The 24,315-nt window shown below is 41.0% G+C and overlaps 1 protein-coding gene across 1 annotated transcript in view; it reads right to left on the bottom strand.

Annotated features, from left to right (window-relative positions):
• Positions 1 to 24,315, bottom strand: part of CYFIP1 (cytoplasmic FMR1 interacting protein 1) — a 174,961-nt gene that overhangs the window by 113,747 nt on the left and 36,899 nt on the right. The window contains exons 2-3 of the mRNA XM_069072936.1: positions 514 to 637; positions 125 to 214 (exon numbers count right to left, since the gene is read on the bottom strand). Of these exons, the coding sequence (XP_068929037.1) occupies positions 125 to 214; positions 514 to 630 (207 nt within the window). The 5' untranslated portion in view covers positions 631 to 637. The remainder of the gene's footprint in view (positions 1 to 124; positions 215 to 513; positions 638 to 24,315) is intronic.

The raw sequence follows: 24,315 nt of genomic DNA, 5'->3' as shown, positions 1-24,315 counted from the left end.
AATCCATTTTCTCTATCATCTATCAAGAGAACACCCAAAAAAGGGGAGTAACTTTCAAAAATCTATTCTTCGCCATTTAGATTTTCTATTGCAAAGGATAAATAAATGTAGGCAGATGAATTACCATGCTAGAATGAACTGTTGCTTGCTCGATGTATCTTGCGATGCCTGTGACAAACGCATTTCTGTCTTCAAAGTTAGTGTTGAAGTTCGGCTAAGAAGAGAAAACAAAGCAGGGCTTTAGGAGGGAAATGGCAGATTTATCTGAAATAAAAGTCTTGCTATCATTAATTGCAATTACCATTTGTCTTGAATTTACAAGGCATCATCAGATGGTACAAGACTCTCCTCCTTTACAGAGCTCAGAGACAGCAGGTAACAAAGCTAGTGTCCGAGTCAAACCTGGAATCCAGAATTTCTGATTCCGAATTCAGTGCCTTCTTACCACGATGCCACGGGACCTTTTATATATTAATTGCTCACGTGCAACAGCAATTCCTGAAAGTCACTTACCTGATAGAGTAAAGAGGACGGCGGGGGCTCGATACATGGCTGCTGGTCTGGCAGGGGCAATTCCTCGAGGAGGTCCACGTTGGACAGTGCATCTTCCAGAGTCACCTGGGCAGTCATCTTGACCCTGTCACGCAGCCGAGAAAATAAAACAGGATTCTTAAGCAGGGGGAGCGTTCTTCAAGCTCTCACAAGCCATTAGGAAGATCTACCCTTCCTTCTTCCTCCTTTCTCCCCTTCTGTCCTCCCTTCCCTTCAAACTGAGGCCTCACATGGAGGAAGTGGGACCATTAAAGATAACAAGCCAGAAGTAGGAACAGAGGAAGATCTACCCTTAAGCAACCCGTCCCAGGCTTCCTGATAATCAATGGGCATGTCATCTTTCCTCTCATTCCTGCTGAAGTCTTGGTACAGCTTCTCCTGCGGCATTGGGACAATCTGCCAAGCTATCACAGTGAGACATATGCTATATACTCTACAAAGTATGTTCTTGCACATGGAGACACCCTTAATGTCTATTTAGATATATTTCACTAATGCCCATTTCATAGTGTTGTTCTGTCACTCACTCCAGAACCGAACCCCAGTCCATGACAAAAACAACTGTGGAAAAAACCCAACAGAGCAACCACTTCTGACAATGCATTCAACGTTCTGTAATAGCAGCCCTTGTGAGGCGAAAGCAGTTTAATATGTTCTGAGACCTTCACCGATCTTTAAACTAAATCCCCCCTCCCCAATTTATAAGCATTTATTTTATTTTCTTCTCCCAACAGAAAAAAAAAGAAAAGAAAAACAAAACCTTTGTGAACTAATATGCATCAAAAAGGAAACTAAATTCCTGCATCAACCACGTCCAAAGATGTGTGCTTCATTCATTCAGTCTTTCGAGGTCCCTTTTTGCACAATACTAGTCATGAGCCAAACCGAAGATCTGATTAAGTGACTGTCCCAAAATTTCTCCTATAAACAGCCCAACTTAGATGGCCCATCTGGAAAAGAAGGGAACAGTTCTATTCTGGGGTTGGGGCATAATGATTCAGAGACACCAAGGACATTCTGGAGTCCTCTTTCTAGAAGACATAGTTGAATGCAAAATTCAATATGAACTCAGACCCGGGGGTCCCTCGGTGGGAAAAGGTAACCTAGCTTCCTAGGCCAGCAGCCCTGATAAATATAAATATATGTATATGTGTGTCCACACACATATGCATATATGTCAATAAATACAATGAATGTGTGAAATAAACACATATACTTCATGGTTTCTGTATGTGTTTGTATGTATACACATATGCATAAATTATAAAACATAAGTGTAATATGTATGTGTGTATGCATGTATGTATACATCATCCAGTCAATAAAATTCTAGGAAACCAGTGACACGGAAATCTATACATCTCTCACTTCAAGCATGGCTTAATGAAGATGTTAGTATTTTAGACTAGATTCAGGAATCAGTTTCAAGTTCATACATTGCTTTCCTTTCTTCAATTAAACATAGTAGAAGCTATCACTCAACTCCCAGACAAGAGATCAGCATTTTAACATCCTAGTTCAGCCACCAAGATCATGTATGCCCCCATTAAGGAAGTCACAACTTCTTGGTGTTTCTTGCTTCTTTAATAATTAGTAATATTCACCCAAAAGATTGTTGAGACAATGGTAAAATCATTTATGAGAAAGTGCTTTGAAAAATACCATTAAAATATGTTATCATGGTGATTAGCTTTGGGCTTTCACAAACTGTGATGCCCACATTCGCTCCTGCATAGATACAGGGAGATGGTTCATTTGGAACCAAGAGAGTCAGGATCTGAGGTATGTGAGGCATTCCGGGCACACAAGGTCTAACACAGGCCAGGACTTAGGCATGAATGGCTCTTTGGCGTGGGGCTCAAGGGAAAGAACAATTCCTAGAGGTAACAATGCTCTCACCACACAGGAATGTCGGCAAACTTCATAATCCCCTCAAAACACCCCCACCAGATCTGGCTTAGCACTTCCTAAATTCATTTCACTTTTCTAAATTCAGGATTTGAAATATATCACTAGCCATAAATGCCCTTAAAATGAAAATTGGTGTAATTAAATGTTTAACAACCCCAGAATAAAGGGATGATGGGGGAAATTCTGGAACAAAATGGAAAATTAAGTCTATTTTTATATTCCACATGTGCTACATAAAAGTGCAATGATACAAATTCCCTATTTAATATCTTGGAGGAAAAAACTATCACTATCATTTCACTGTCATGGCCCCCTGATCCCAATGTGAACCGTTTGGGAATTGATGCTGGGACATGGCTAGAGGGATGTTTTCCACTGTGAAAAATATAACCTTGGAACCAATGTTGTTGTTCAATCATTTCAGTTGTGTCTGACCCTTTGTGACCCCATTTGGAGGTTTCTTGGCAAAGATACTGGAATGATTTGCCATTTCCTTCTCCAGCTCATTTTACAGATAAGGAACTGAGGCAAAATGGGCTAAGTGACTTGCCCAGGGTCACACAGCTAGTAAGTGTCTGAGGCCAGATTTGAACTCAGGAAGATGAGTCTCCTTAACTTCAAGTCTATGAGCACCACCTAGCTGCCCCAGTCTCATTTAATTATAAAGAATCCTGTAAGGATGGGAACTACGGCGATTATTTTCCAACAGGAGGAAAACAAGACTCAGAGAGGTTAGTTAACCTTCCCACGGTCCCACACTACTATCAGGAGTCCCTCTGGTAAACTGGAAAGAGACTTGTATTTGCAGTCACAGGACCCAAGTTGAATCCCAGCTCAGCCACTTTCTTTATAGCTCTGGGCCAGTCACTCATTTCTCTGGGCCTGTTTCCTCATCTGTAGAGTAGATGACCTCTAAGCTTCCTTTCAAGGTCTACATCTGGGATCTTACAACCGGAGGCAGGATTTGAACTCTGGTTTTCCTGGCTTCAAATCTAACACTCTTTTCACTATATAGATATTTGTATACTAAGGGAGCAGATGCACTCACTGTGCACAGTGGCAATTACACATGTTTATCAACAACAGGGACACCAGTGGGACCACGTGGGAAAAGGGGTAACTGCATGAACCTCTGCAGATCTGCTGACGCCAAGATGTTTTAAAGGGAGAAACCACAATTCTAAATGGAAAATGCCATCTTCAGAAGGAACAAAACCCCTCTTTGGAACATCAAAAGAGCCAAGAAATAAAACCTCCCCTCTGGGACACCACCTGACACCTAGGATGTCACTTTAGGAACGGGGTCTAAACCTCAAAACAATCCTCAGCACGTTTGCTGACGCTGTATTAGTTTTCAGACCCACATTAGCTCCAGGGGGCCAGGTGGGCAGAGTGTATCTCAGAACCACAGAGCTTGTGAGATGAAACCACAGCCCAGCAAACCCAAAGAATGAAAAACCTCTGGGTGCATTAAAAACTGGCTGGTGGTAAAAGCCACGAACTTTCTGTTTTTAACATCTTCCACATCGATGCGACCTCAGGGGGCTAATTTTCCCCTAAGTATCTTAACCTCACCAGGTGGATGTTCTTCTACAGCATGGTCAATCTCCTCAACCAGCTTGCTTCTTCTTTTTTTGCCTTTTGGAGGGCAGTTGGGGTTAAGTAACTTGTCCAAGGTCACACGGCTAGAACCATCTTGCTTCTAAGTGCTATAAGTCAAGACGACGGTGAAGTGTGACAAGGTGACCAGTCTCATGGTTCAGCACATGCTGTCGATGGAAGCATTCTTTATTTTATGTAAACAGATGTATTTCTCAACAGGTGGCACACAGCTGGACAAGGTACATTAAGTCATATTTTAAGTTCACCAATGGAGCTTGCCAATTACTCAAACAAATAACAAGCATGCTCCCCCAACTCCCGACCTTAAAACAAAGTACACCCGTTCATACACCAGCTATAGCTTTTCACAGATAGCCCACACAAACCAATTTCCTTCAGCTAGCAAAGCTTGGCAGTCACTGAATTCCCTCGCATTTTATCCTTGTCCCTATCCTATAGACATTGTTTTTAACCTTTTCTTCCTATACCTTTAAAAAGCACAATTTCTGGGACAGTTATTGCAGTGGAGTTGTGAACTGATCCGATCATTGTGGAGAGCAATTTGGAATAATGCCTAAAAGGCAAGCAAACTGTGCATTCCCTTTGATACAGCAATACCACTACTAGGTCTGTATCCTAAAGAGATCATAAAAAGGGGGAAAGGAACTACATGCACAGAAATATTTATAGCAGTTCTTTTTGGGGTGGCCAAGAATTAGAGATTGAGGGGACACCCATCAATTTGGTAGTGGCTGAACAAGCTGTGTTAGATGAATGTCATGGCACGCTACTGTGCAATATAAGAAATGATCAGCAGCCAGATTTCAGAAAAATCTGGGAAGACTTAGATGAACTGATACAAAGCAAAGTCAGCAGAACCGGAACATTATACACAGTAACAGCAAAATTATGTGATATAATAATCCCAGCCAATTCCAAAAGTTTCATGATGGAAAATGCTATCCAAATCCTGAGAAAGAACTACGGAGTCCGAATGCACATTGAAGCAGACTATTTTCACTTCTTTTTGTTTGGGTCTTTGTTTTTCATGGTTTTTTTATATTTTGCTCTGTTTCCTCTTTCACAACATGACTAATGTGGAAATACGTTTAACATGATTGCACGGGCATAGAGGTATATACCTATGGGTATATCCGATTGCTTGCTGTCTTGTGTAGGGGAAGAGGAAGGGGAAAAACTTGGAAATGAATGTTGAAAACTATCTTTACATGTAATTGGGAAAAATATTTAAAGTTCAAAAAATAAAATAATTTCTCCAGGTACTCATTATGCTAATACACGAAACTAACCTAGTCCCTAGATCCTTCAGGTTTAATTATCCTGTAACACTTTAAAATCATTCTCATCCTAAGAGATTTTTTTTTAAATAAGGTGGCATGTTATGTAGAAAGGCCACTGGATTTAGATAGTCAGAAAATGATTGCTGATTACAGCTATAGTCAACAATGAAGAGGGAAAATTAACTTTTTCCCCCCTGACCCTATGTGACCTGGAGGCCACTTAATGGTCCCTTATCTGAATCTCAGTAACTCATTTCTAAAAAGAGGGAGGGGCACTGGAGTGGAGAAAAGTCCCAAATAGCTCTGTAGCTAAACTTCAATAAGTAACAGTAAATACTGAGAGAAAAATACAAAGTATGCTTTTGCAGATACTAGCAATCAAAGGAAAAAAGAAAAAAAATTCCCCAAATTTCTATTTTCATATTAAATGTAATCAGCATGTGGAAACTGAACAAAATAGAAAGAAAATAAAATTTATTTGGGTGATCAAAATATTATTAATATAATTTTACTGCAAGAACATTTGTTTCTCCCTGCCCAGGCACCTGTCCTAAAATGAAAATTCATCTGTTGAAGGCCAATAATTACATCCATGACTTTCATCTATTTTCCTACTTCAAAATGCAGATGGCTGCTTTGCACATCTCCTATAAATGCAAAACAGGGTACAAATATATTTAAATATTTGCACTGTAAGCTGGGGGAGGGAGGGGCTGCAAAGAAGGAATTAGGGTTTTTAGTTAGGGTGTGGTGCTTATATTTTAAGAAAATACCCATTTCATTACAGAGGCTCTGCAGCTTTTCCTCCAGAGTTCACCACAAAACCAAGACCTGAATGGGGAAGAAGTCTTCCTGTTTAGGGGCATAGGTTTTGTTGATTCCGCGATAAAGTCATCTACTTCCTTTCTACAAGCTGGTCATAAATGAAGGAGGTACAGAAACTAGACTGCAACGAAGTCAACAGAATCTGTCCTCAGGTTTTTTTGGACCGCTTTTGGCAGTGTGGTGAAGCCTTGTATCACAGACCACCATGGCAATCTGATGAAGCCTACGGACTCTTCCTTAGAATAGTATTTTCAAATAATTGAAGGAAAAGCTCCATTTCAGTTAGAAGTTAGTGAAATAATTATGTTCATTTTTTTTCCTATCTAATTTCATGTAACCTCCAGGGGTCTGAGGACCACAGGTTAAGAACTTTTGGTGTAAGCTTGAAAAATTTTGTTTCATGTGGAAGAAAAAAATAATTATAGCACCCAGTTAGAAATCATGACTTTCACAAATGAAAAACGCCAAACTGTCCCCTAATAAAAGGTGATTAAATTAAAAAAAAAAAAAACTAACTGGGTCACTGAGTTATGCAATGGCCAACATTAAATAAGTAGTCTTTTTTTTTTTTTTGCTTTTTTTTGGAGGGGGAAAGGTAGGGCAATTGGGGTTAAGTGACTTGCCCAAGGTCACATGGCTAATGTTAAGTGTCTGAGGCTGGATTTGAACTCAGGTCCTCCTGGCTCCAGGGCCTGTGTCTTTTTCCACATATAAATAAGGATATTGGCTTCCATAGCCCCATCCAGGGTTTGGAATAAGTATTTATCAAGTATCTGCTATGTGCTAAGAACTTTACAAATATTATCTCATTTGATCCCATCTAGTTTTAATATTCTAGGGCTCAGTGAAATACCGTTAGAGTTTAAGAAGTCTGTGTGGCCAAAGAAAAGAAATACAAAAATTCAAATGTAAATAAAATTCACTTGTCCAGTCATTTCAGTCTTGTCCAATTCCTCATGACCTCATTTGGGGTTTTCTTGGCAAAGATACTTACTGTGTTTCCCCGATAATAAGACACTGTCTTATTTTTTTTTTTTGGACAGAAAAACACCAGAGGGCTTATTTTCAGGGGATGGCTTATTTTAATGAACATTGACAGCAATTTTAATAAACAGGTAAATGTGAACAAAAAAATGTACCTTTATTCAATAAGCAAATCACTGGGGAAGAACAGGATGATGCGCTCACTGCTGCAGCTCTGATTGGATGCAGCTCGGAGCGCGGTGTAGCTCAGGGGATCACCTTCACTACAGTAGCAATCTCAATAGGGCTTATTTTGGGGGGAGGGCTTATTTTAGAGGAATCTTACACAGTAAGAGGAGGGCTTATTTTCGGGATAGGTCTTATTATCGGGGAAACACAGTAGGTAGCTTGCCATTTCCTTCTCCAGCTCATTTTACAGATGAAGAAACTGAAGCAAACAGGGAAAAGTGACTTGTCCAGGATCACACAGCTAGTAAGTGTCTGAGGCTGAATTTGAACTCAGGAAGATTGACCTTCTTACCCAGTAACTTCCACGGCTAGGACATTATCCCAAAAGCAGTGTAAAAAGGAAAAGGGCCATATCTGTTCGTGTGTGTGTGTGTGTGTGTGTGTGTGTGTGTGTGTGTATAGTCAAGGTGACTGCATTCTTGCCTTTTTTTTAAAGCAATCAGGGTTAAATGACTTGCCCAGGGTCACCCAGCTAGTAATGTAACTATGCATCACGGCACCACCCAGATGCCCTCATTCACTTAGTTCTAGACAAATGAAGCACCACTGTGGGCACTATGTTGAGGATGGGTGAATGTTGTTTTGTGCATGAGGGAAAGGAAGAAGAACATGGAAAAATGAATGCCACCTTTCTACCTTTCCAAGAGACGTTTTCTCCTGAACTATTATGAATGTCAAAGACAACATGAAATGTGTTCATCTCAGAGGATTTCATCTCTGACTTAAAAATTATTTTTCAAACAAAATAAACTTTCAAAATTGCAAAAATATATTGTTAACAAGCCAAAAAAAAAATTCAACAATGAAAGGGGAAAAGTAAGTTTTTTTCATTCACCCTACATGGGAGCAAATGCTATGTCATTTATTATCTAGTAAACTCCCAATAGCTGCTTATAATTTCAGAATCCATGTTTCCTCCCAACATTCCTGTTTCCATTAAGGAAACCAAGGCGCTTCCTCAACCCCACAAACTTAAAAAGTGGCCTTTACCTCTTTCTTTTACCTCACACTGCCCACCCTCACCCAACCAGTTGCCAAGTCCTACATATTATGCCATAGCATCTCTGTCCTCCCATATGGGATCCTCCTTCCCATTCTCAGGGCCATTGCCCTAATCCAGGCTCTCAACTCTCCTTCTGTCTGATAAATGGCTAGCTGGTCTCCCTGATTCCAGTTTCTCTATAGTTGCCAAAACCATTTTCCTGATGCAAAGGTCTGACTATACCATTCACCTCTTCAGAAACCTTCCATGAATGCTATCCACATCCAAAGAAAGAACTAATGGAATCTTAAATGCAGATCAAAAGATACTATTTTCACTTTTTTGGGTTTTTTCATGATTTTTTCCTTTTGTTCTGTTTCTTCTTTCACAACACAACTAATGTGGAAATATATGTTTTACATGATTGCATATGTATAACTTAGGTCAGATTGCTTGCCATCTTGGGAGGGAGGGGAGGGGTAAAATTTGGAACTCAAAGTCTTTCAAAAAATGAACACCAAGATCCAAGATAATTCCAAAAGACTCATGATGGAAAATGCCGTCCACATACGGAGAAAGATCTATGGAGTCTGGATGCAGATTGCAACATACGATTTTTTTCTCTCTTTTTTCTTTCTCGTGCTTTTTCCTTTTTCTGATTCTTCTTTCACGACATGACTAATATGGAAATATGTCTAACGTACATATGTAACCTAAAAAAACCAAACACTGAAAACTGTAACTGAAGAAATGTAACTGTAAAAAATAAAACGCTGTTAAATAAAAACCTTCCGTGGCTTCCTACGGCCTATAAGACAAAAAGCAACACTGTGGTACACTGATGGTGGGCGTGCAGACCAGTACAGATCCTGGACAGCAGCGTACCTGCGTGAAGCGTCAGGCTTCACAGGGCAGAGAAAAGTCCACTGGCTCACAAGGCAGAATCCAGAAACTGGATTCAAATTCCAGTTCTATCACTTCATTGTCCTCGTCCACTAAATGAAGAAAGAGGAGGGGAGATGGCCTCTGAGGTGTTTTCCAAATTCTAAATCTACCTAAAAGTCAAAAAAGCTGGTCTGACCTTCTCACCGAGTAACTTCCACAGGTAGGACATTATCCCAAAAGCAGTGTAAAAAGGAGAAAAAGGGCCCTATCTGTTCATGTGTGTGTGTGTGTGTGTGTGTGTGTGTGTGTGTGTGTATAGTCAAGGTGACTGTATTTTTGCCTTTTTTTTTAAAGCAATCAGGGTTAAATGACTTGCCCAGGGTCACCCAGCTAGTAAGTGTCTGAGGCTAAATTTGAACTCGGGTCCTCCTAACTCAAAGATCAGTGTTCTATCCACTGCACCACCTACCTGCCCCTACTGTATTCTCAACAGTAAAAAAGGAGGAAAAAAATTACCTTTATAGCCAACTGGAAGACTGAATAAATTTTATTCAAAATGAATATTGTGGTGCCATAAAAAGGATAAATATGAAGCATAAAAAATATAGGAAACTCTATACAAGGTGATAAAGGGGGGAGAAATCAGCAGATTTGAGCTGGATATGCTAACTACAACAAATTATATGTAGTTTTAAAAATTTTTTTTCCTTTTTGGAGGGGCAACTGGAGTTAAGTGACTTGCCCAAGGTCACACGGCTAGTTTTTTTGTACTAAGTGTCTGAGGTCTCAGGTCCTCCTGACTCCAGGACCAGTGCTCTATTCACTGCACCACCTAGCTGCCCCACTGTACTTATTTATTTTTAAAGAAAAATAAAAATGCATCGTGTTTAAGTGTTCAGTCTGACATTTAAGTACCGCCACAATGGCTAGGGCCTACCATTCCTACTCATTTCTCACCACTTTTCCATGCTAGCTCAAATGGCCTCTCTTCTTGTTTCCAATCTCTCTTGCCTCTGTGTATTCATTCAGAGGCTGTCCCAAATGCCTGGAAACACTAGGTCCTAATCTGTATCTATGGAAAACTCTCCTTTCCCAGTTCAGGCACGACCTCCTCCAGAAAAGCTTCCTGGGTCCCCATTTGGAAAAACGATCTCCCTCATCACACACCCTTGCTTAGAGCACGTAGCTGGGATCTATCTTTTATTTTACCCTTATACTCTGAAAGGTAAAAGAACAAAGAATTTAGAGTCAGAGAACATTGGGTGGGTTAATTTGTCGGTTGGTCAGGCAACAAGCATTTCTTAAATGGTTTCTTTTCTAAATCTATGACCCCAAATAACTCAGCCTCTTCAAGTTTCAGTTTCACCTTGTGAAGGGAAAAAAAATGGAGATGGCCCTACCTGTATTGAGAGGTGGTTTGGAATAATGTATATGTGGTTACCTCCAAGTCAGGTTCAAATCCCACCTTGGATACACACCCGTTACATACAGGGCTCTGAGAAAGTCTCTTTCCCTTAGGCAAATCTGTAAGCCTGTATAGTGTGCAGTAGTTGGTCATATGCATTGGTAAAGCCAATTTCCTTACCAGGAGTTCCCACACCAGTGAAATCTGAGACTTTGGAAAAATAAGAAAATACCTGTATTCCCTCAGGCAGAGAGTGGTCGTGAGGAAAACACAGTGTTAAGTATTTAAGAGCTACACAGAATCGAGTTATCGCTACCACTCCTATATCTGCATTAGTTCTGAATTTCCACAGACAGAATCCTTGTCTTAGAGCTAGAGACATATTATTATGATTTTATGTAATGCAATATAATATAAATTATAATACTATTAAAACTGGCATATTGCATCTTATTTATCAAAGTACACAGATTATTCACTAAATACTCTGTCATGTGGGATGGCTCTTGGGAAAGATAGGGAGACGATACTGGAGACAACTATGGGCTGATGTAAGAAACAGAAAATATCCATTAAAAACCACTAAAAGAGATTGGTTTTAAAAATCAATTTCTGTAACAGTGAAACCACACACACAGCCAATGATACGATTGATTACATCCTTCTTTTTTTTCCCAACAGACCAGCAGCATGATGAGCTGTGTGTCTAGTGATTAAAGAGTAGCCTGACTAAATCTGCAGTCTGCCTTTAGGTTGGCTTGCCCTGAACAGCAGAGGACTGGAACCAGTGCCAGTTTGTCTCCATGACAACAGAACGAGTAAACTCTGTGTATTATGAATACACTGGGATGAGCTTCCAAATCAAAGGTTGTTCCAAGGCCTGGAAGGTTCCACAACTATCCAAAAGTGCAGCCAGACACCGAAAGCACCGTTATCTCCTGAGACAATTACTGCAATAAATCTAAACCAAAAATTTCACCGTTACCCAGAAGGCAAACACATCAAGGCTAAAAAGTTCTTAAAAGGTTAAGTCATATTTACCTGAACATGTCTCACAAGTTAAAAATAAACACAATCATTTAAACAAATTTGTTCATTTTGTAAACAATAAGCGCATATACCATATATCAGATACTTTGGACACAAAAATGTCCCTACCTATTTAGGAATTTATAATGTAATAGCAACAAAATAACTATTACACAAAGTGCACTGATTTTGAATACATTTTGTTCATTTTGCATCATCCCCCCCCAAAAAAAATTAGTTTTCCAAAGGCCAAGTTTGTCTTGCATTACCATTAGAATGCAAGCTTCTTGAGGACAAGAGCTATTTTTGCCTTTCTTCTGTTATCTCCAGTGCCTGGCACACAGTAATCTCTCTTTAATACATATGGAGCTTAATAAGTACTTATTGACTCAGTGCCCAGAAATGAATATAATAATACAGAGAGAGTCAAGGGACCAAAAAAAATGCTTTTTTTCAAGCACTTAACAAGTGATAGATGCTGGAAACACAAAAACAAGAGGCAGCCCCAGTACCTGTCCCCAAGTGGCATATAGAAGTTTTTGACTGGGGAGTCTTAAGGGATTAGCAAGCCCTATCCAAATGCCATGATACTACTGATTTTTCACCAACAAGGTGAAACCTCTGCAATTTAAATTTATTTATTCAGCACTGTACTAAGCAAAAATCCAAAGAATATTTTATAGAGCTTGAAAAATAACCACAAAATTCATATGAAGGAGCAAAAAAGTCAAAAATGTCAAGTTAATAATGAAAAAAAATTGAGAAGGGACTCTCATCAGCACTAGTTTCCCAACTGAACTACCAAAGAGTAATCATTAAGTAATTTGATATTGGTTTAAAAAAAGGGTGAGAGGTTGATTAGTTGAACTGATTAGGTATACAATATACAGAAGAAACAAACATGTTAGCAAAGTACAGAATAAAACCAAAGATTGACTGGGTTAGGAAATCACCTTTTGCAAAAAAATAAACAAAAAACCTTCTGTGAAAGTAGAGAGCAGTCTGGCAGAAGTAAGGCTTAGACCAGTACTTCACACCATATACCATAATAAGTACCAAACGGATACATAAACGTGACATCAGAGACAAATTAGGAGCAAGGAAAAAAATCCCTCTCAGATTTGTGAGTAGGGGAAAATTTCATTACTAATGGTTAATTTTGATTATATAAAATTTAAAAGGTTTTGTCACAAACAAATCTAATGTACAGGTGGTAAAAATTAAACAGGAAAGAAGTTACTGAGGGAAAAAAATCTTTGAAAAAAGTTTCTCTGATAAAGGTATCTTTCCCAAGACACATATAGAACTGATTCAAATTTGTAAGAAATTCCAATGTATGAGAATAAGAGTCATTTTCTAACAGATACACAGTCAAAAGATAAGTATTTTTTAAATGAAGAAACCCCAAGACATCACTAATATATTAAAAAAAAAACTCTAATCACTAGTAATTATAGAAATGCAAATTAAAGCAAATCTGAGGTTCTTTCCCTATCAGAATGGCAAAGATAACAAAAGAAGAAAATGACAAATACTAGAAGGGTTGTGGGGAAACAAGCACACTAGTGTTCTGCTGATGGAACTTTGCATTGGTCTAGTCATTCTGGAAAACAATTTGGAACTATGCCCAGAAAGTCACTAAACTGTACATACCCTTTGACTCAATTATACCACTGCTAGACCTATCCTGTGCCCCTCCCCACCAAAATAAAAATCAAGAAAAAGGAAAAAGATCTGCATGCATAAAACTATTTATTTCTAACAGTTCCTTCTGTGGCAGCTAGAAACTGCCAGCTAAGGGGTTATCTTCCTAGCAGGGAAAAGCCAAACAAAACTGTGTTTTTGTTTTTTTATGTAATGTAGTATTAGGGTTCCAGAAGTGATGACACAGATAATTTCAGAGGAAACTAGGAAAAACTTTATGAATTAATAGAATGATCAGAAAGTGATCAGAAATTTAACAATTAATACAAAGAGAATATAATATAGAAAAACAACCTTATTGAGGGATTTAAAGAAATTTTCCCCCCAATGTGCTCAATTGGGATGGAGGCACATTATTTTAAACTGTTCATTACTTTTTAAAAATGAAATATCAATTTCCTCATTTGTGGAAAGGTTACTATTGTAATGGGTTAAGATCAAATAATATTAAGTCTTTGAAAGTGCTTCAAAAAGTATAAGATGTTATACTATATACATATTCCCAGTGATCTGGCCTCTTCCTTCTTCCAAAACAACTGGGACTGGGGCGGCACCATGAATAGAGCACCTGCCCTGGAGTCAGGTGGACCTGAATTCAAATCTAACCTCAGGCACTTAACACTTACTAGCTGTGTGACCTTGGGCAAGTCACTTAATGCCAATTGCCCTAACCTCCCCCCTCCAAAAAGTAAACAAAACAAAACAGCTGGGACCCTGGGCTCTGATGGATTTCACTTTATTTTGTTTGGTCCCAGATCAATCATGTAAGCTCACCCTGCCCCACACCTTTCCAACTCTAGTACCCTCTACATATTGTCTTTCCCTATTACAATGTAAGGGCAGCTAGGTGGCACAGAGTTCAAATCTAGCCTCAGATACTTCCTAACTGTGTGACCCTGGGCATGTCACTTAGCCCTGTTTGCCTCAGTTTCCTCATCTGTAAAATGTGCTGGAGAAGGAAATGGCAAACCACTCCAGCATCTCTGACAAGAAAACCCCAAGTGGGGTCACGAAGAGTCAGACAAAATTAGAATGTAAGCTCCCTGCAGATAACTGTGTGGCTTTTTTTTCCCTTTTTGAGTGGGGTAAGGTATCCTCAATGGTTAGCATAGGACTGGAACACAGTAAGCATTTAATAAATGCCCTTTTCCATTTATTCACTCATTAATTCTTTAACTCCTCAACTGCCCCTTGCGCCTCATGCTCCTGAACCTTCCTCCGATCTCCTTGAAAGCAGGGCCTTATGTTTCTGCCTTTCTTCGCATCCTCAACATTTGGCTCATTACTGGAATAATATATCTGTTTAATAGATGCTTGTCGAATGACTGACAGACTGAACAACATTAGAGGGAAAAAGGATGGCAGACTCCCTCCACAAATGTATCATCGGATCTTTGATTTAGGGCTGGAAGGAAACTTAGGAGGCCGCCTAGCCCAATACTCTCATTGTAGAGGTGAGGAACAGAGGGACAAAGAATATAAATGAACCGTGTCAGAGAGTCAGTCAGAGAGGTAGTCAGTCAGTATCAGAGAAGGAATTCGAATCCAGGTCCTTGGACTCCAAACCCACTCTATCATGCCGCCTTCTGGCCTCCATTTAAAGATCTAGGCTGCCATCACAAAATGTAGGGACTGATCCAGCCTCTCACTTGGCTTATGGTCCCTGACATTTTGGCTGTGAACCCCAAGTGCTTCCAATGTCCAGCTTACAAAGCAGTGTGTTAGCTAAGGGCCGTGAGATGACTGCCATAAAATACAACCACCATTATTACATGTTTCAGGCACAAAGCGATGAATCAGGGCACCTAATTCCCTGAAAAGAAGGAATGTTCCAATGAGCTCTTTCATGAGCTGACCTTTTTTCCCCTGAGCAAGTTCCATAAGCCAGGGGGGCAGGTCACACTGGGTGGAGGGGGAGTGTGATCCCTTTCCATTCATTTGCCAATTCTGTTAACAAGTAATAATGGACAAAGAACTTTTACATCTAATAAAATGCATTTCTAAAGCACTTATAGTCATTATTCTGGGGACAAGCGAAGAACTCTTTAAAAAAATTTTAAACCTCCACCAGCCGCAGCACAATCCTAACCTTCAATCTGCTGGTCTGGAAGCTGCCACAAGGTTGGAAGAGAGTGCCAAAGGGGACGGGCTTTTAAGAAAAATGAAAATCAAGCTAGCAAGCAAAGGCTGAGCTGTGCAGGACCACTGCAGAGAGGCATAAGGCCAGCTTAGCTCCCAAACAAACTGGATGATTCAGCCAATAAAAAGGAAGGGATGAAGAAGGGAAGCAGGAGTGATTTCTCCATAGGACAAGGCAAACAGAGAGGGATAAAATTACTTTGGGTCCAGGGAAGGGAATACAAACCCACCAAAATAGGAATCAGCCTCAGGGTGTTCCTGAAAGGCCCAGTCCATTAGGTCCCACCTCACTTTCTAGCCTTATCTCACATACCTCCCTCTCCCCCACTAGGCATTCCAGTTAACCAGCCCTCCAAGCTATGGCTGACCCTTTTCTGGATGTCCTGGCCCCTGTTCTGTGCCTGCTGCCCTTTCCAAGAAGCCAGCCCTCCCTCAGCTAATTACAACACACTCTAGACTCATCTTATGTCCTACCCCTTGTCTCCCGGTGCTCTGCAAACCCTGAAGTGTTACAAGAAGGCTATCACTTTTCTTCATACGTCTGTCTCATGGCCCCTCATCCCTGCACCTTCCCTCAGTGACCAGCACAATATAATACAGAGTTCAGTATTTCGAAGGATCCATGATTTCAAGAGTGTGGGTCAGTCCCTTGTATCTTTAGTAGATACACGAGTTGTAGGGCCCCAAACCTACATTATCTAGTGGCCACCAGCCTAAGCGATACATAGATCAATAGACAAGCAGACAGACAAAATGCTTATTATGTGCAAGGAACTGGCTCAGTGCCAGCAACACAAGTAAAAGCAAACAAGACACATCATACCTTCAAGAAGCTTCCATTCTAAGGGAAGCTAACAAATAAAGGGGGGCTGAAATGGAGACAGGGTTACAGGGTCACAGCACCACGAGGTGCAGTTGATTGGGAAGAAGCCTGGGTGTTGAGCTCTGGGAAAGATAAAATGCCAAGTCAGCTCTCATGGCCCAGAAAAGATGCAGGGAATTCCAAAGTTTCTGTGGGAAGGAGAGAGGGATTATGGCTGGAATGGAGGTGGTAAGGTATGGGGACAGGCAGGAAGTAGGGAGGCTGGTCCAGCAGCAGCAGGCAGCCACAGAATCCTTCTGGGCCACCTCTCCTTTACTTACCTAAGATATCCAGGATCCCTTTGTTAGGATGATGAGGCAGCAGGATGGGGCTTCCAACAAAGGCTCTCACTCCCCATCAAGGTCTAACACCATGCCTGGGCTTTACAGCCCTTCATAACCTTGCCCCTCCCTATTTTCTCAGTTTTTGCCCCTTACTCCCTTCCATGTAGTTTCTGACCCCAATGACACTGGCCTCCTCCCTGTTCCTTTTACATGAAATTCCATCTTCTCACTCCATAGATTTTCACTGCCGGACCTCACGCCTGCGATTTTCTCCCTCTTCATCTATCTCCTGGCTTCCCTGGCTTCCTGCAAATGCCAGCTAAAGTCTCCCCTTCTGCAAGAAACCTTAACGCGAACCACTTGCCCTGGCTGACCAGCTTCGATTTATCTTGTACAGAGCCTGCTTGGATGTAGTTGTCTGCAGTCTTCCCCATCAGACTGGGGATACTCAATCTAAGGGTGATTTTTTTTCTAGCTTTTCTTTGTAGCCCCAGCACTTAGCACAAGGTCCGGCATGCAGCGTTGGCTGTCTTGACAGGAGTAGGAAAGAAAAATAAAAGGCAAAAGAGCAATGCTTAAATTGGGCCAGGATTTTGCTTTCTTCAGTTCATTCTCCTGACCATTAAACTACAGACTGTGATTGGCCCTGCTGGCACTCAGGCCAGAATGTCTTCTGTGTGGCGCTGCTGACTTTGCCAAGTGCTTTCTTCATAAGCACTCATGAGATAAGCAGTATATAGACCATCACCCTCATTTTTACAGCTGAAGAAACCGAGGCCCAGGAAAGTCACTTGCTCAAGGTCACCTCTAGTAAATGGCACTCATGACATAAAATTCAAGTTTTCTGACTCCAAATCCAGGAGCAGTCTAGGAATTCATCTCTTGTTTATTGAGTTTCAGTTCCTCAATTGGACTGGAAACTCTGTGAGGGCAGGGGCTGTCTGTCAAGCCTCTTTTGTATAAGTGCTGTTACTCTTACCTCTATCCCTTGTGTAGCCCTGGTGACAATTCTAGGTAAATGTAAAGTGTCTGGGGGCTGATTACGTACATCATCTCTGCATACAAAGTCTCCCCTTTATCACATAAGTGTCTTGAGGTCAAGGATTGTTTCACTTTTGTCTTTGTATTCGCTGCATTGGGTGCACTGCTTGGCACAGTTCATAACACATCTAATAAATGCTTAATACATACTTTCTGACTGATTAATGGGTGAGTCCAGCTTTAGGTGAGCTGGAAACTTGGAGGCTGATGACCTTTACAAAATGGTGAGCAGAGGGGGGGAGTAAAAGCAGGAAGTTTCTTAAGCTCCCGCACCAACCACCTCCAGTATCAGTAAAAAAAATGACTCTAAACAAAGGAGCTACAGAGCCCACAAAGGGACAGAGAGAAACGAACCCCCCACTGAAGACAGCCTGGTAGGCCGACAGGAAGGGTCTATCGAACCGGGCCATGCCAGCCCAGAGCCCTGGCAGCACAAATCAGCGGCACAGACCGGCCAACCAGACGTCAGGAGAGTGAATCACCAGCATCTGTGGCGGTTCCAGACTCCTCAACCCATAAATGCCAAAGAGAAAGTAAAAGGCCCATGGGGAACTCTGTTAGAACTGGGATACAGAACAGTGGGGTCCGACACCTGCCCCTGGGGTGAGAGGTGGCACACCTCCGGAGCCTGCAGATCGTAGGGGGACCAAGTGATCATTCAGAGAGTAATCGCTCTTGCTTTTACCTGCTTGGATCTGGGTCACAGTCTTGGTTGGTGGTCTTGGGGTGAGGAACTCCAGTGTGCCAAAGCTTGTGGGGGCTGTAGAGAGGGCAACCTCCTAAGACCTCTGACAACAACTGTGAAAACCCCAGCGATTTGGGACACGGCTCTCTCCACTCTGGAAGCAGAGTTCTACCATGGCAAAGAGCTCAAAAGTCAAGTAATTGGCTGGCAATATGCGCAAACAGGAAGCACAATCAGACCACAGAACCCTTTTATGGGGACAAAGAAGATCAAAACATGGAACCAGAAGAAGACAACAAAGTAAAAACTCCTGCATCAAAAGCTTCCAAGAAAAATATGAATTGGTTACAGGCCATGGAGGAGCTCAAGAAAAAATTCTGACAATCAAGAAAGAAAAGTAGAGGAAAAATTGGGAAGAGAAATGAGAATGATGCAAGAAAATCATGAAAAGCAAGTCAACAGCCTGACTGAAGAAAATAACACCTTAAAAATAGACTAACTCAATGGGAAAAGAAGCCAATGAGGAGAAGAAGGCCTTAAAAAGCCAAATTGCCCAGATGGACAAGGAATTTCAAAAATTCACTGAAGAGAATAACTCCTTCAAAATTAGATTGGAGCAAAGGAAGCTAATGACTTTATGAGTAATCAAGATACTGTAAAATAGATCCAAATAAATGAAAAAATAGAAGGCAATGTAAAATATCTTACTGGAAAACAGGGCCAGGAGAGATAATTCTTTTTTTTTTTTTTTTTGCATTTTTTTTTCTTTTTGGAGGGCAATTGGAGTTAAGCAACTTGCCCAAGGCCAAGGTTTTTTTTTGTGTTAAGTGTCTGAGGCCGGATTTGAACTCAGGTCCTCCTGACTCCAGAAGCCAGTGTTCTATTCACTGCACCACCTAGCTGCCCCAAAGAGAGATAATTTAAAAATTATTGGACTACCTGAAAGCCATGATCAAAAATTAAAAAGAGCCTAGAAATCATCCTCCGAGAAATTCTCAAGGAAAATTGCCCTCATATTCTAGAACTAGAGGGCAAAAGAGAAATGGAAAGAATTCACTGAATGCCTCTTGGAAAAGATCCCCAAAAGAAAACTCCTAGGAATACCATAGCCAAATTCCAGAGTTTCCAGGTCAAGGAAAAATATTACAAGCAGTTAGGAATAAACAATTTGAGTTATTGTGGAAACACAATCAGGATAACACAAGATCTAGCAGCTTCTACGTTAAGGGATCAAAGGGCTTGGAATATGATTTTTCAGAGGTCAAAGGAGCTAGGATTAAAACCAAGAATCACCTACTTAGCAAAACTGAGTATAATGCTTCAGGGGAAAATACGGTCATTCAATGAAATAGAGGACTTTCAAGCATTCTTGATGAAAAAAACAGAGCTGAACAGAAATTTTGACTTTCAAATACAAGAAACAAGAGAAGCATGAGAAGGTAAAGAGGAAAAAGAAATCATAAGGAACTTGTTAAAGTTGAACTATTTACATTCCTACATGGAAACACGATAATTGTAATTCATGAGACGTTTCTCAATATGAGGATAGTTGAAGGGAATATATACATATACATACATATGTATGTATGCATAGGAGGCTGTATGTGTGTATAAATGCATATGTGAGTGTGTATATGTGTGTACATGCATACACAGACAGAGGGCACAGGATTAGTTGAATAGGAAGGGATGATATCTAAAAAATAAATTATCTATTATAAAAATAAAAATATTTAAAAAATAAAATTAAGATGTGGGAGAGGAATATATTAGGAGAAGGAGAAAGGGAGAGATTGAATAGGGTAAATTATCACATATAAAAGAGGCAAGAGAAAACTGTTACAATGGAGGGGAAGAGCAGCAAGGTGAAAGGGAATGGGTCAACCTTACTCTCATTGAATTTGGCTTAAGAAGGGAATAACATACACACTCAATTGGGTATTTTATCCTATAGGAAGATAGGGAAGAAGGTGACAATGGGGGATGACAGAAATGAGGGCAGATTAGGGGAAAGGGTAGTTAGAAGCAAACACTTCTGAAAAGGGACAGGGTCAAAGGAGGAAATAGAATAAGTGGGGGGTGGGATGGAGGTAAATACAGTTAGTCTTTCACAATATAATTACTATGGAAACGTTTTGCGTAACTACACATGTACAACCTATATTGAATTGCACGTTCTCCCAGTGGGGGTAGATGAAGAGGGAAGAAGGGAAAGAATCTGGAAACCAAAGTTTTAAAAACAAGTGTTAAAAAAAATTGTTTTTTACATACAACTGGGAAATAAGATATACAGGAACTGGGGTATAGAAATCCATCGTGCCCTACTAGACAGTGGCGGGGGGGGGGGGGGGGTGGAGGAGAATATAAGAGAGCAGAATGGGGGAAGGTATTCAGTAGGCTTGCCATCTTGGGGTGGGGGAAGGTGAAAGACAGGGAGAATATTTGTAACTCAAAATCTTGTGGAAATCAATGTTAAAAACTAAAAATAAATAAATAAAAGAAACTTTTTAAGATGGTGAGCAAAGGTTCAAAGTCCTTCTGGCTACCAGGGGACAAAAAGAGATATGAGTGGAGAAAATGGGAGGTGGAAGGTGAAGTTGGGTCACAGACATTGACTTATATTTGGGTGATAGGTGGAGTCACAGTTTCTTTATCTGGATGAGATCGTCTCTACTGTCCCTTTCAGTTCTGAAATTCCATGTTCTAGACTTGTTTTCAGAAGCATCTGAATTTAACCAATCTTCCACTTCACATTAACAAGGCGTGTTCCAGTAACTGACAGCACTGTCACTGCTAATCAAGGTTAGGCTTTAATGAAATGTATGAAGCTTCGAGCCTATAAATATTAACTGCAATTAATGAATGTAAATCATTTCTTCCAATAATCAAAATTTGGCAGCAGGATTCAATTCATTCAGTGCAGGGCATGAACAAAACAGTCTCTGCCCTTAAGTACCCTATTCTCCAGATAAAGGGAAGCAAATGAGGAAGGCCAAATTTTGGCAGTAAGGAGAACTACAATTAGATAACAGACAGGGGAAGTGAAAGGCATGAGGAATCGAAAATAACAGCCAGTCTTAGCTGAAAGAATGGACTGGGACAGAAGCACTATTGACAGTTATTGGGAAGGAAAGAAGAAGAATGTACAGGCAGGTCAAAAAGATTTCTTTTTTTTTTTCCTTTCTGGAGGGGGGAAGGGTAATTGGGGTTAAATGACTTGCCCAAGGTCACACAGTTAGTGTTAAGTGTCTGAGGCCAGATTTGCACTCAGGTCCTCCTGACTCTAGGGCCGGTGCTCTACTCACTGCACCACCTAGCTGCCCAAAAAGATTTCTATCTTAAACGGTTTATAGAAATAGCACATCAGGCTCAAGAAACAGATGTAGAGATGGCCAATATAATAAACATTTATTAGGTGCCTACTAAGTAGCAGGCGTAGTACTAAGCCCTAAAGACACAACTAAGAAAGAGCTCCTGCCCTCCAGGAGCTTACAATCTAATGGGGGAAGTTGTTACTGCTGTTCAGTCGTTTCAGTCATGCCTGATTCATCAAGACTCCCATTTGGGGCTTTCTTGGCAAAGACACTGGGGCTGTTTGCCACTCCCTTCTCCAGCCCATTTTACAGATGAGAAAACTGAGGTAAATAGGGTTAAATGACTTGCTCAGGATCACAGAGCCAGTAAGTGTCTGAGGCAGGATTTGAACTCAGGCTTCCCTGACTCCAGGCCCTGCACTCTATCTGCTGTCCCCAACCCCTCAAAGGGGAAAGGGTGCCGTATGGAGGCAGGGGCTACCAGAGGTTATCCAACCTGGGAGCATGATATTAGTGGAGTAGAAACCACACAGAAAATAGGAGATGAAAAGGTCACTGGAAATTCTGAACCCTCTATAAAGGAAGGCTTTGAAAGAAGTTTTTTGTTCCATCCTCCAATCAAAGGGTAAATTATTGACATATAACAGAAGCCTGGGAAAGGTAATGTTCTTACTAAAAGTCCAAACTACTTAGCCTGGCACTCAAAGCTTTCCAGGATATATACTACTTTCAGCTTACTAACATTGTCTCTTAAGGGACTTTCCCAGGATCACAAGTCACTCAATCAACAAGGAAAACTCCAACAATCAACAACCTACTAAGTGGCAGGCACTGGGACAGATGCTTCAAAGAATGAAGCAATTCTGATCCTTGGGAAGCTGATATTCTAACAGTAGAGTCAATATGTACATGCACAGGTGGCCCAAAATTCTTAGTGCAATTTTAAGCTATTAGAGCTTAATGAAATTTCCACATTTTCTAAATAACACAAAGCCTGTCAGTGTCAGTTCAGGGGACTCCTTAACAGTCCTTAATAAGCTTTATATTATTTTTATTATCAGAGCTTAATAAAGCTTCAATACAAACCCAAAACTACATATACTAAGACTTTTGGGACATCCCATATAACTTACATTGAGAATGAAAGACCAGTAAAATGCAAGATAATTAGGGAAGGAGGACACTAATGGAGGGCACTAACAGAAGGGAAGGGCAGAGGAATCAAAAAAGGTTTCACACAGGTGCTGATGTTCAAACTGTGTCTTAGAGGAAGAAAGAAATGGTAATAAAGTGGTGGTGAGCAGGGAAAGCAATTTGGGCATAGGCAATAGCCAATGGAAATATAGGGGGGGCAGGAAATGGAGCCCCGGATTGTGAAGACCAGAGAGAAAGCCAGTCTGGCTGGATAGCAGAGCGTGGATGGGGGAGTGATGTGGCTAAGGCCCTCGAGACAGGCTGGGCCAAGGGTGTGAAGGGCTTTAATAGCCAAAGAGAAGAATTTATATTTGATCTTGGTAAGGTAAGGTAAGACCAAGGGAGTTTACGGGGCAGTCATCTGTGCTTAAGGGAACACCCAGACAGCTGTATGGAGGATGGACTGGGGAGAGAAGACAACAGGCAGGGAGACCAAAGAGGAGGCCACTGTAATGACCTAGGCAAAAGGCAATGAGGGCCTGAACTGAGGTGGTGGAAACGTGAATAAAGATGGAAGAAATATTCTGGGGTGGGAAAGGAAACTCCAGCTGCTTGGCTACGCGGGCTGAGGGAGAACAGGAAACAGGATAAAGCCAATGTCATGGACTAGGAGATGGCAAGAGGGTGGTGCCTACAAGAGAAATGGAGAAGTCTGGAAAAAGTCTCTTTGGGAAAGAAAGATAACCCAGCAAGAGCTGCTATTTGTCCTTCATTCTTGGACAGGCTCGATGACATCATAAAGGTGATGTCGTGTCTGGCGTGTGGCAGGGGTGTGCAAGGCAATCAGCCTCACTGTCTCCTCCAGTCTCAAAGTTCGGTAGCAAGACCAGAGTCGAAATGACCAGCAATGGCCCAGGATGCAGTGGGAGACTCTCATCTTTCTATATCCTTTCATTTTAAGATACAGGAGCCGAAGAATAGAGAGATGACGTGACTTGCCCATGATCGTACCGTCTGAGACAGGATTTGAACCCAGGCCTTCCCAAACCAACTTCAGAGCCATGGCCACTAAACCAGTGATGTCAAATTCCGATAGAAACAGACATTGACTTAGAAAACCACAAATTAACATTATCTATGTTGTGTTGTATCTTTATTTATTTTGTTAAGCATTTCCCAATTCCGTTCTAATCCGGTTCAGGACACAAATGAGAAGTTTTGCAGGTTGCTTGTGACTCTAGGCTACAAGTTTAGCACATTAGCACCATGCTGTCTACACTTGTGTGGAATACCATGAACTTGAGGGGCCAGTAATGGCTGAAACTAGTGTGGATCACTAGAGAAAAACACAGATGGCTAATAATAGGAAATAGGGAGGAAAAAAAAGGAGGGAGAAAGAGAGAGAGAGAGACAGAGAGAGACAGAGAGAGGAGAGAGAGAGAGAGAGA

This window comes from Petaurus breviceps, unplaced genomic scaffold (assembly GCF_028583685.1).
Source record: "Petaurus breviceps papuanus isolate PSGF00001 unplaced genomic scaffold, PetGlider_PUasm1.0 90849, whole genome shotgun sequence".
Classification (NCBI taxonomy): domain Eukaryota; kingdom Metazoa; phylum Chordata; class Mammalia; order Diprotodontia; family Petauridae; genus Petaurus; species Petaurus breviceps.
Note: the sequence above shows the minus strand (reverse complement) of the source record. Positions and strands in the feature narration are given on the sequence as shown.